At 39.8% G+C, this 12,605-nt stretch overlaps 1 protein-coding gene across 8 annotated transcripts; it reads right to left on the bottom strand.

The window, feature by feature from the left end:
* Positions 1-793: 793 nt before the first annotated feature.
* LOC308093920 (nuclear autoantigenic sperm protein-like) lies at positions 794-9,399 on the bottom strand. Of its 8 annotated transcripts, none has more exons than XM_080440318.1 (16): positions 9,287-9,399; positions 8,989-9,095; positions 8,417-8,497; positions 7,966-8,075; positions 7,270-7,703; positions 6,831-7,179; positions 6,051-6,148; positions 5,893-5,969; positions 5,525-5,598; positions 4,709-4,897; positions 3,863-4,011; positions 2,822-2,884; positions 2,210-2,302; positions 1,971-2,018; positions 1,825-1,925; positions 794-1,065 (listed from the first exon to the last, which is right to left on the bottom strand). In XM_080440318.1, the coding sequence occupies exons 2-16, from the start codon at positions 9,087-9,089 to the stop codon at positions 1,059-1,061; spliced, it is 1,974 nt and encodes a 657-aa protein (XP_080296444.1). In that variant the 5' UTR covers positions 9,090-9,095; positions 9,287-9,399; the 3' UTR covers positions 794-1,058. The 8 variants fall into 8 exon arrangements, with proteins under 8 accessions (XP_080296444.1, XP_080296447.1, XP_080296443.1 ...); XM_080440321.1 differs by having other exon boundaries at positions 1,825-2,018; positions 7,270-7,409; positions 7,470-7,703; XM_080440317.1 differs by having other exon boundaries at positions 1,825-2,018; positions 6,831-7,091; positions 7,209-7,703.
* Between the last annotated feature and the right edge of the window lie 3,206 nt (positions 9,400-12,605).

The raw sequence follows: 12,605 nt of genomic DNA, 5'->3' as shown, positions 1-12,605 counted from the left end.
GTTGCAGCTTAAAAGCTACAGTACAATCCGTTGAGGAGAGAGATGTCAAAACTACAATATGGCGGCACGCACACATCTAATGTCCAATCCTGTATGCTTCAAATAATTTCTATTGTCAACCGGGACAGTTGACATTTCCAATGGAAGAAGTACAGTTATTAACATTCTGTACGCCACCAGACAGATTCAAGTTATTCACTTAGTCCCAGATTGGAACTGAAGTTCACTTCTGTCTAGGGTTGCTTGCCAGTATATTTTTTATTAAAACATTTTATAGTTCAGTCTTTCATATTTTGACAGTCATGCAAAAGCTACAAGTTCACAACCTACTCAATCTTGGATTTTCTTTGTGGAATAGAAACTGAGCTCACCTCCCTCAGGGCCACTCAAATTTAAAGCTGCAATCAGGAGCTATGAGTAAAACATTTTAATCAGTCTGTATGGTTGAGTATGTTGCTTATGGTGGTCTCCCTACTCTTCCATTAGGACACTTGCTGGTTGAGAATGAGCACCATGCAGGGATTGCCTCGAGTGAGCAGTAGTAATGTGGTCTGATGCAGGAGACCCAGGTTTGCAGCTTTGTCCAATAAATTGATTTGGTACACAGACTCAGCATTTAGGTTTAAGTACAAAAAAGGTTTGTCAATCTCATTCACAAGTGTCAAATGATATGTCTAAAGAGTATGCCAATTAAATCTAGGATTAACCGCTTTAGAAATGTAATGCGAAACAAATTTTCTTATCACTTTGAGCTGACCTGGTCATCAGAACCGCAAACAAAAACGAATCAAACTTTATCCTAAACAGTAATCTTTATTGACCTTTTACAAAATGACACATACAATTAACGCTTATTTACAACCAACTGCACAAGAACATTCCAGAGCTTACAACTGCATATTTAAGAGCTTACGACTGCACATTTAAGAGCTTACAACCGCTCAACATTTTAAGAGCTTACAACTGCTCGAGACATTCAGAGCTTGACATGTTGCATTGAGTTTGTTGCATTGAGTCCGTCCTCGGGTGGAGACAAAGAACCAGAAGGGAACCCAGCTTCACTGGCTGCAAGAGAAAACACTGTCAGTAATGCGGCAAGGAGTAGAATAGCAAGAACTTAATTAATGACCATCCAATCAACGATGCCACATTGGAACGGCTTGGCTCCAGTGTGGATCTCGAACTTCATGTGGCCAGCATGTGACATCAGTTCTCAACCTGTGTCACATTATTAGGGGGGAGTCCCCAGATGACAGTTAAGTGACAATTTAAGGACTTAAGACCTTTTTAATACCTTAATAATATTGGCCAAATTATATAAGAAAGGCTATTTTCACAATATTTAACTGTGGAACAGAGTCAAACTAAATGTAATGCCTCGACTCCACATCCCAAATGCTCGTCAGGGTGAGGGGTTCCCAGTTCAAATATGATTATGGGTGGGGGGGTCACGGTCTGAAAAGGTTGAGAACCACTGATCTATGACACATCTATGATGTATGACTCCAGTTCAGCCCAAGTGACTTCCATAACATTTAGTTATAGAAAACGTGCGAGACAATTGTCGGAGGTACTTCTGTGGCCGGCGGTTTGCAAGTTTAGCTCTGGACAGACTTCTATATAGATTGCCAGCCTCCTGCATAGCCACGCCGTAAAAAGGTTTAAACAGTTTCACATGATTTATACAGTGTGAACTGAGAACTGAGAAGAAGATCGATCTAATTTCTACAGCAGTGAAATCTGGGAACACTGTCAGCCATGTTTAGGGATCTACTTTTAGTAAACTTTAAAAGCAGAATAAAATAGAAATAAAAGGATATATACCTCTCCACCTCCATCTTGTTGGCACTAGAGGCTGCAGCATCTCCGTTAGTGTGAGGCTTCTCCTGTTCTCCATTGGCGTCGACCTTCTCATCCTGCTTCACCTTTTTGGCCACTCCCTCCTTCACTGGACTCTCCTCCTGCTTCACCTTTTTGGCCACTCCCTCCTTCACTGGACTCTCCTCCTCCGGCTTCCTCTGAAATAATGTGTTCATTCAAACTGAGATTTGCGTGGCAAAATCTTTTAGAAGCCATGTACTCATTTTCATCCCAGAAAGAGATCACAAAAGTTTTGAATACTAAGGCTTGGACAGTCAATAGATTGTTGAGTATAGTTTCAAGTAGTTTTTCATGATGTTTGATTGGACTTAATTCTCATTTCCCTCACCTTCTTTCTGACAAGGTGGGAGATGTCAGACACAGGAGTCTTTGAAGCCTCTTCTTTAGCAACAGTGGCTTTAGCGGGTGACTTGGGAGAAATCTGGAGGGATATACATTGTTGAAATTGTTAGTTGAGAAACATGGATTAACAAAAAAGGACCAGACTGGCATCAATACATGTCAAAGTCTATTCAGTTTCAGCTATAAATCCTAGTCCACATAATGGGCTGGACATTCTCAAATTAAAACGTGTCAAAACTTTCAGTCATGTTCATAATAGAAATATTTTCTACATTTTCAGGTAGACTTTTCAATCAATCTGCGCTTTAAAAACATGACAACTGCACAGCAATACAATTAGTTGGGGAGTTTAGCAAGTTCCAAGTCTTTATTGGCTCCGTAATATTTAAATTAAAAAAAAGGTATCAAACAGCAGCACCGGTTGCTGTAAATTAGTGAACCACAGTGGAGCCCAAGACAGAAAGCAATAAGCTCAATTTACAGTCTGGGAATATTGTACATAAACAAAGACCAGTCTACAAACATCTTCAATCTTTTTATCCCTGCAGAATAACTACTCTCCTTTTCTCTTGAGTATTCTTAAAACAGTGCGGCTTACTGTGGAAAGTGGAGGGTCCATGCCATTTCGTGCGATGGTAGCAGAAACAGAGGAGCCGTCGTTCTGAAAAACGAGCAGGATTTTTTTTATCAGTAAAACAAGATTTTTACCTCCGACCTCCATTCATTTTCACAGAACTCTTCCATCACCTTTCATTACTATTATTTTAAAACAATTTCCATAACTATTTATACAGTATTTTAAGCACCAGTCTACCCCACAATATCGCTGGCCACACTGACTTTCAAGTCAACAACCCTGCCCTCCATTAATGTGAGGGCAGTGCTCATAAACAAAGCATTTCATTGCTACTGTGCCATACCAAAGATGGTTCATTTATGAAGATACACCATCCCGATTGGAGCCACTAGAGGCTTTGTCTCTTAAAAAAAAAAAGTGCGTGGTGCTATTTATAGGTTATGAATTTCATCATGCGTCTCGCTAGCCAATCACAGTACTGAGCAAAGGGTATGAATACTTATCAGCCAATCACAGTACAGCGACCCCAACCCCACTTATAGGAGCGGCTACACCGCTCAAAAAAGTATGGAAATGTTGGGAAGCTTGTGACTATTGGGTCCAATATTTAGTTCAGTGACCATGGGGCTAAAGAATGGTTCAGAAGCTGTGTTCACGTTTACTCTTCCATTGGAATGAATAGACTCTAACCTACTTCCGTCCGTCTCCTAAAAAGGTATCTGCCCACTTCACGCCATTTCTGTCTTGGGCCATATTCTAGTGAATTTGAGTAACATGGATGAACCTCACCAGTAGGGCTGCAACTATTGATTATTCTATCGATAGATATAGAATATATCCATCAGCCATGATATAGAATATATCCATCGATATATTTCTAGATATAGAAAATGGCCAATTTACAAGCTCTTTAGCTTGTAGATTGGCCATTTGAACTACTGTATTTCTTTGACGCTTTTCCTATAATGACATGCCCATAGAAGGTATAGATTCCTATAATGACATGCCCATAGTAGGTATAGATTTTTAATCAATTATCGTATTTTGTATAAATCGTTGCACCTCTTTCTCAGCCTGTGCAGCGGTCTGTGTGGCGTCCTCCACCTTCTCCTGGATCTCTGGCAGCAGCGCCTGCAACTCCTCCATCTCCTTCCTCTCCTCTGGCAAGGCATCAGGCCCCTCTGCTTTGTCCAGTATCTCCTTCAGTTTGGCTTGGGACAGAAAAAGAGGTGGGTGTTTAAGCTGTCCACACTAGAGACAACTGTAACGTGGCTCAACAGACTGGGAAAGTTAAAGCCTTCTACTTAGTTGTACACTGGTGTCCCATGCTGAAACTATAAATCAAGAATTAGTCACTTGCTGCTGTGACTTTAAAGGTTATAGAGGAAAAAGGGATGGCATCTACATACAGTTACAACTCATCACTGGTGACATGTAGCAATTAATGTTCTGGTTTTCAGACAGTCACCAGTAACTACCATACTTTAAATTAGTACAAATGCAAACTCCTTCCTGCTACTTAATTAGATCAAAAATATCAGCCACCTTCCTGCTACTAGATCAAGAAATGTCAGTTTCCTTCCTGGTGCTAGAATCTAAATGTCAAGTCTTCTTCCTGCTACTAGGTTACAAGCTGTCAAACCTGTCACTTATATCCAACTCCATGCTGGCTCTCTCCCACATTATGAATATCAATTACTTTAATCATACTAACCTACTAATTAACCTTTGTCCAAGAGCCATTTACAATTATAACCACATTACAAATTATTCACAGCATAACTGACCCATCTCCAAAGTATTTTTTTTGTTTAAAAACAATAAGTGTACCGACATCAAATTCCATGGACAGCAAATGTAGGAACACGTTATCCTACACAAAGATATTGCATTATCATTATTGCTTACCCAGCCTGCTGTTAATGACAGCGATGGAGCTGTTGAACTGCTCGATGGCCTGGCTGTACTGGAAGAGGCAGTCATGTGTCAATCCCACTTGGTAGTGCGTCTCGGCCAGAAGACGGCTGTCAGCGTCCAGGTGCTTCAACTGGATTTTCAGGCACTCCTGAAAGTCCTCCAAGGCCTGAGTGTAGTTCCCTAAGTAAGTTAGAAATGCATTTAATTTTCACATCAAACAAGACATCCTGTGTTGTACAATAGTATACCCGTTCATAAAAATAAAAACAGTTAAGATGCAAGTAAAATGTTGTATTAGAGTTTGATTATGTTGCTACAAGATCTGTTCAATTGAATTAAGGATACAGAGGAGGCCTATGGACAGTTCAGAAACCTGCCTACCAGTGACATAATTATATTAATGCGAGAACAAATCCATTTCAGCAGGCGAACTTTCCAGGAAGAGAAAGGCTATCGTTTCCATCATCTTGGAATCCCCATTGATGATGTCATCGGTGGGCAGGTTTCTAAACTGTCCACAGCCCATCAATGAGGCACAGAGTGAGTAGACCAATTATATGAAGATATGGTTGACATTAAGCCCCATCTATTTAGTTATACAATAATCTACAAGCTTCACGACACATCGTGAAGTTGTAGATCTGCTATTTTTTGAAAATATGAACCAAGTATAATGAAATGGCCACACTAGGGGGGTACCAGGTTGAAAGTGGTCAACTCATTTATGACAATTATATTAGACTTGATAAAAATGATATCCATTAGTACAGGCATGTAAAGTTTGGTACTGTGTGACTGACATCATACCCGATTCTGAGGAGACTTCACCCAACTTCAGGTAAGATTGTGCTGCCATGAGTTGATCCTCCTTGCTTTCCTTCCTAGAAATACAGGAACAAACCCACAGTATAAATGTCATTGAAATAGCATGTCGTTTAGACAGCTGCTTCAAAGAAATTAGGATACCAGGTAATCAAACATAATACAGTGTACCCTTTGCATTCTACATCATCTGCAATCATTTACTCTGTCGTTTGTCGACTAGGGTTCATGCTTGCTCTGATCTCACACATGTTACACACGTCTGGTCTGTTAGATGTATCAATTGTAAAAACGCATTCCCGAGTTGCGGCTCATCACTACCAGCGCAAGACCAGTACCACAAATCGCCACACCTTTTATAGATGACTTTAGCCACCTCCAGCATCTCCCACGCCAGCTGCAGGTTGCCAACTTCCTCATCGTCACTGTCCTGAAGAAGAGGTGAAAGATGAATGGAGTGAAACTCAAAGCCATGTCATTTTGCAGGATATGGAGTTTATTGGATGAGTACCTTGTCAGCTGTAGCATCTCCTTCATCCCCTTGTCCTTCTGCATCACCTTCCATCTCTACATCATCATCTTCTCCCTCCTCTTCCTCCTCTTCCTCATCTGCCCAAATTTCCCAGAGGGAGTAAATGCAAAAGTAAAAAAAATGATAAGCAACCTGATGTTCAAGCGTTTTCTAAAGTTAAAGTACGACTTCAGCAATTTTTAACCCATCTTCATATATTTGACCCCTCTAATACTCATTACAATATGGTGCCATTAATTTCTACTTCTGCGTCTCGAGGGCTGTGGACAGTTGAGAAGCCCACCTATCAGTGATCATCGTTTTTTATTAACATGAGAATGGCTTCCATTAAAAGCATGCCAACTTTCCAGGACAAGAAAGCATATTAGCTTTGATGATGTCACTGGTAGGCGGGTTTCTGAACTGTCCACAGCCCTCCTCCTCTGAGACACAGACCGAGTAGACAAAATGGTACCACATCATGAGCATTAGTGAGGACCAATTATACGAAGATGGTTCAAAATGTGTGAAGTCGTCCTTTACGATGCTTGAGGACATCACCTTGGTGAAAAGTACATAATATCAGCAGTTGCTATAAAATTTCAATTTGGAGGGTATTAACAGGAACTGGTTAAAAAAAAGAATTCCAGACAATTATTCTGGCAGATTACTGCATGATTTCACAGGACTTATTTGTACATCTCTCAGAACTAAGCCATAAGATAATTCCCAATACATTTCAATGTTTAGCTAGATTAGAATTGAGGAAAAAATTATAACCTTTCATTTCCCCTTGATTGTCTGTTGACTCCTTCTGAACTTTGGCGGTATCCTCTTTGCATTCTTTTTTTTCAGCCCCTTTCTTCTCTTCAGCTACCTTCTCCTTTTCTAGGCCACCTTTCTCCCCTACAGCACCATTTTCTTCACCTTCCTCCATTTTTTCTTCACCTTCCTCCTCCCCTTTCTCCTCTTCGCCTAGCTTCACTTTCTTTTCTCCACCTTCCTTCGCTTTCTTTTCTTCCTCCCCTTTCTTCTCTCCACCTTCCTTTACTTCCTCCCCTCTCTTTTCTCCACCTTCCTTTTTCTTTTCTGCAGCTTCATCAACTTTCTTTTCTGCAGCTTCAACCTTCTTTAGTTCCTCCCCTTTCTTTTCTCCACCTTCCTTTACTTCCTCCCCTCTTTTTTCTCCACCTTCCTCCTTTTTTGCAGCTTCATCAACCTTTTCTGCAGCTTCCTCAACCTTCTTTTCTACAGCTTCCTCTACTTTCTTTTCTACAGCTTCCTCCACTTTCTTTTCTACAGCTCCCTCCACTTTCTTTTCTACAGCTTCCTCCACTTTCTTTTCTACAGCTTCCTCCACTTTCTTTTCGACAGCTTCCTCCACTTTCTTTTCTACAGCTTCCTCCACAGCTTCCTCCATTTTTTCTCCACCTTCCCTTCCTTTCTTGGTGTCATCAGCAGCACCGCCTGTCTGGTCTTTCTCATCTCCGTCTTTCTTAGCTGAGCTCTTAGCCGCATCGCCAGCCCTTTTAGCTGAATCGCCACCGTTCTCCGGGTCCTCGTTCTCTCCGTCCTTTTCTGCATCTGCGGTTTTATTCTCCTTCTCTGCCATGGCGTCGTAGACCTGAACCCTCATCTCATCCCTGGTTTTCTCTGCGGAGATTTGTGTTATTTTAGACACTGTAGTAACAATACAATTCGTTTTTACACACTTTCACATAAAGACACTGGGACTATGCAATAGCACACACAAATACAGCCCGATTTATACTTTGCTGTACACCATTTGTCTCAACACGCGAGCTTGTAGATTGGCCTTTGGCTTTAGGGACACAAGAGCCCTCAAGTCCTAACACAGATACTGTATTCAAACGTGAGTAAATGACCATGTCAAGACCTGTAAAACACTCCTCACCATCAATGTTTTCTGTACTCTCAACGTTTGAGTCTTTGGGTTTATCTTCCCCATCCTCTTCCTCCTCAGGAACTCCCTGCAGAGCGTTGCCCAGGACCGTGTTCTCCATTCTATGAGAAGACCATGACCACAGCAATCAACAAAACCCACTGCAAACACTTATTTTCTTAAACTGAGAATAGTTTCCCCCCCCCCATACAAAGCAATAAAAACAAAACACCCACACGAGATGTGCAGATAGATGTTGACTGGTGGCGCTTATATTGATCTACCAGCCACAAAGCAGCCATTTTGAAAACTCACTCCATTTTAATATGTGCCAGTCACTCTTCTACACAACCGCGCTGGAGAAGTGTACATCAACTGTCCATTTTGGTTTGTTGTTGAAAGCACTAATTTTGTAAACTTGATAATTATAAAAACATATTAATTTCTTTATAAATATGCCCACCTTGCAAGGTCCAGCAGACTTTTTCCACACAAGAAGAAAGCCTCTCCACACTCATCCGCAGTATCTCCATATGTTTTAGCGCTTGAAGAGGAATAAACAGAACAATTTACAAAAGGTTCATTTTAAAAGTACTTTAAATCATGCAATAAAATCTTTACTTGCCATCCGTTTCAGATTTTGTAGATGGCAACTAAGTGAGCAGCAGTGTGGAATAGGAAATATGCAATAACCTTTTTTTTGTATGGCACCTTTCAACATGATACTGAAAGGGTTTAACAAGGTGTCAAGGAAAAAATAAATAATTAAGAGAAAAGTCCTCTGCATTAAAAGAAGAAACTAAAAGTACACAGTCAAAACCAGGAAATTAAATACAATTCACTCAAAATGGATAGGTTAAAAATGTCTCTAATATATTTAGGCAAGGAGTTTCATCATTTGGGAGAGTATTGTAGCATAACTGAGGAGAGCTGCATCTCCCATTTTAAATGTGGGTCATATTTAAGCCCTTTCCCACGGTGGGTCATATGAGGACGTGCTGAATGTAGGTCATATGAGGACGCGTTAAAACTCACAGCAGGCTGCAGGCTTCTTGCAGGACATTAACAGCCTCCACCACTTTGCCCATGACCAGGTGCTTCTTGCCAGCACCGATCAGCTTGTTTGCCTCTTCCATGTCGAGCTGAATGGGAACACAAGTCATCATATGAACACGCCAGAACGTGCTTGTTGTGACCGATTTTCTCTTTCCCACGGCACACGCCGACCTGGCGTTTTCAGAATGTAAAAGTCGTCGTAACACATTCGAGGTTGGACTATGTGTTATTTTGTTACTAAGAGAACAAGCTACTGATCGAACTAGAGTTTTCTTACCTTCAGTGTGCAGATAAACAATGATAAAGAGTTGAAGTGCTGTTCCTCTGATGTCTCTGCTCCACCGCTTCAAGTTCAGACAGACCAGAGAGACTACTGTTCGTTTGTTTCAACTTGGCGCGAAATATGTCATCTCCTCCGATCTGTTTCCGGGTGAATGAACCAGCGCGGGAGATGACCTTAAAGGTACAGTACATAACATAACATAACATAACATAACATAACATAACATAACATAACATAACATAACATAACATAACATAACATAACATAACAGGGCCACTATTCTAAAGTCCAATGAAACAGGATAAAAGTACTGTGTGGATTATAACAAAAACAGAAATAAAGAAAGGAGATAGATACAGTGGTGTAAAGTAACTAAGTACATTTACTCAAGTACTTACTGTACTTAAGGATTTTTTTGGGGGTATTTTTACTTACTGTTCATCTTTGATGAATTGAGTACAAAGGACCCCAATGGAAAGCCATAGTGCATTAGTGCACATGTAAATTTTGAATTCTGGGCTTTTACTTGTAACAGAGTATTTCTACATTGCAGTATTGATACTTTTACCTAAGTAAAACATGTGAGTACTTTTTCCAACACTAGATAGATGCATGTATTGACAATGACGTGTGTGTGTGTGTGTGTGTGTGTGTGTGTGTGTGTGTGTGTGTGTGTGTGTGTGTGTGTGTGTGTGTGTGTGTGTGTGTGTGTGTGTGTGTGTGTGTCTGTCTGTCTGTCTGTCTGTCTGTCTGTCTGTCTGTCTGTCTGTCTGTCTGTCTGTGGTGCGTGCGTGCGTGCGTGCGTGTGCGAGAGAGAGAGAGAGAGAGAGAGAGAGAGAGAGAGAGAGAGAGAGAGAGAGAGAGAATAATTGACAAAATAGTGCTCATGTCATGTCCTGCTGTGAGGGGACAGTAGTTTCTGAGGCCCTCCTGCTGAGTCTACTGTTGTTGACCTGTCAAGTCAAGCCTGCACTTGACATCCAATCAGGCTCACACTGAGTCAATCTCTTCCCCCGAGAAAGTGTCATCTGTGATATTTCATCATTACTAGCAGTGGTGGAAATAGTACTCACATTTGTTACTTGAGTAAAAGTATCGATACCGCAATGTAAAATACTCTGTTACAAGTAAAAGTCTGGAATTAATTTACTTGAGTAAAAGTATTGGTATCAAAATGTACTGAAAGTACCAAAAGTCGAAAGTACTCATTATGCAGAATGTCCCATTTCACAAGTTTTCAAATGTATAAAATATATAAAAAACCTTTTGAAAATAGCCGATCGGCTATGTATGTTTTGTAATAATAATCCAAATCTACAAAGTAACTAGTAACTCAAGTTTTCAAATAATTGTAATGGAGTAAAAGCACAATATTTGCCTCTGATATTTAGTGGAGTAGAAGTAAAAGAAAATTAGAAATACTCCAGTAAAGTAGAAATACCTCCAAATTGTACTTAAGAACAGTACTTGAGTAAATGTACTACTTTGCACCACTGCCTATGACCTATCCTAGACTTTTTTTTAACTGCTGTGGATTTATAAATGAAGGAGCTAAGTTTATGTGTATTGCACGTTTCAACAACAAGGCAATTCAATATGCTTTACACAAAACATTAAACACTGAGACAAGACACAGAGCATTAATGCACATTATAAAAGGACATTTGAAAAAAAGCGATATTTTAATAATAACAACAACAATAATAATAATAATAATAATAATTGTAGAAATAATGATAATAATAATAATACATCTGAAAATATGTGAATACAAGACACCTCCATCCACTGATTATATGGCCTGTTATTTTACTGCTAACACCTACAGGACTATTCATAATAACAACAGATACAGTGTATTCTCTTTTGCGTGCTATCTATCACAGTGTGCATCCCCTTCACAAGCCCTTATCTTTTTACACAGTGGCAAAAGGGGAAGGAGTGCATTTGCAGCTTTTAAAGGAAAAATAATATCCCACAGGCTTTTGCAAGCAAGAGTACTGGTGATGAACAAGAGTGCCCTTCAAAAGCAGCTTTTGAATTAATGCTGGAGCAGATGTGCCTAATTATCGACCTATTGTGGGCTGAGAGGTGAGCTTGGGCCAACGTTTGATCGCTAGCTCGCAACTGTGTTTTCTAATAAGGAGGTTTTTGTCCGTCTGCTGTTATCAGGGGCCCTTCATCCCGTGTCCATGGAAACAAACATCGAAGACATGGCTCCGTGACGGAGGAGAGAAGGGGCCATCTGGAGGGTCTGTTTGCAGTGGCGGAAAGTAATTAAGTACATGTACTCAAGTACTGTACCTTTTTGAGGTTCCTACTTTTACTTTACTGGAGTATTTCCAAATTTCTGTACCTTTACTTCTACTCCATTACATCTCAGAGACACTTGTACTTTTACACCACTACAATTATTTGAAAACTTTAGTGACTAGTTCCTTTGTAGATTTTGATCTACAAGCTCACAATGCGTTGTGATGTGACGCATTGTGAGCTTGTAGATCTGCTATTTTCAAAAGATCTTTATACATTTGTTATACATTTGAAAACTTGTGAAATGGGACATTATGCATAATGAGTACTTTCTACTTTTGGTACTTTAATTACATTTTCATACCAATACTGTTGTACTTTTACTCAAGTACATTTTTAATTCCAGACTTTAGAGTATTTCTACATTGCAGTATTGATACTTTTACTTAAGTAAAAAATGTTGTACTTTTTCCTACACTTCTGGAGGATCTGTTTGGACAGCACCTTATGAGATGTCTGCAAATACACCCCTGGCAACATTACTACAGTTTTATTGTGCAATTTTGTCTATCAAATCACAAGGGTTATTGCCCAATTTCCATGACCAGTATGTGTCAATGTATTTGTTTAAAATGTAAACAGCATTTAATTTAGATAGCATGTTATGTAGACAGATGCCAGGTCATTTGTAGACCTGGCATCCTATAGTGTGCATAGTTTCAATGTACAGATTATTGATTTTTGGGATATTAATACTGTTTAGACTGAGTTCTTGGTTTACCTATAATCCTAGATTACTATTTCTATGCATTTGATGTATTACTTCGTGTTTTACTTGCTTAGGCCTACTGTAAATCGCTCTGGATTAAGAGCATCTGCTAAATGCCTAAATTGTAAATTGATTGAAACTTTAAATGCTACACTTTTTCTTTGTCTTACTTAGGATATCTGTCTTGTGTGATTCCTGTGGACATCCTGTGCCCACCAGCAGTCCATGTTGACACCAAGAACTTGACCAGTTATAAAATAAAAACAAATCAATTAAAATATTAATTTCCAC

Source organism: Gymnoscopelus braueri (genome assembly GCF_963280865.1).
Source record: "Gymnoscopelus braueri genome assembly, chromosome: 10".
Taxonomy (NCBI): domain Eukaryota; kingdom Metazoa; phylum Chordata; class Actinopteri; order Myctophiformes; family Myctophidae; genus Gymnoscopelus; species Gymnoscopelus braueri.
This window is presented reverse-complemented; position numbering and strand designations above follow the sequence as displayed.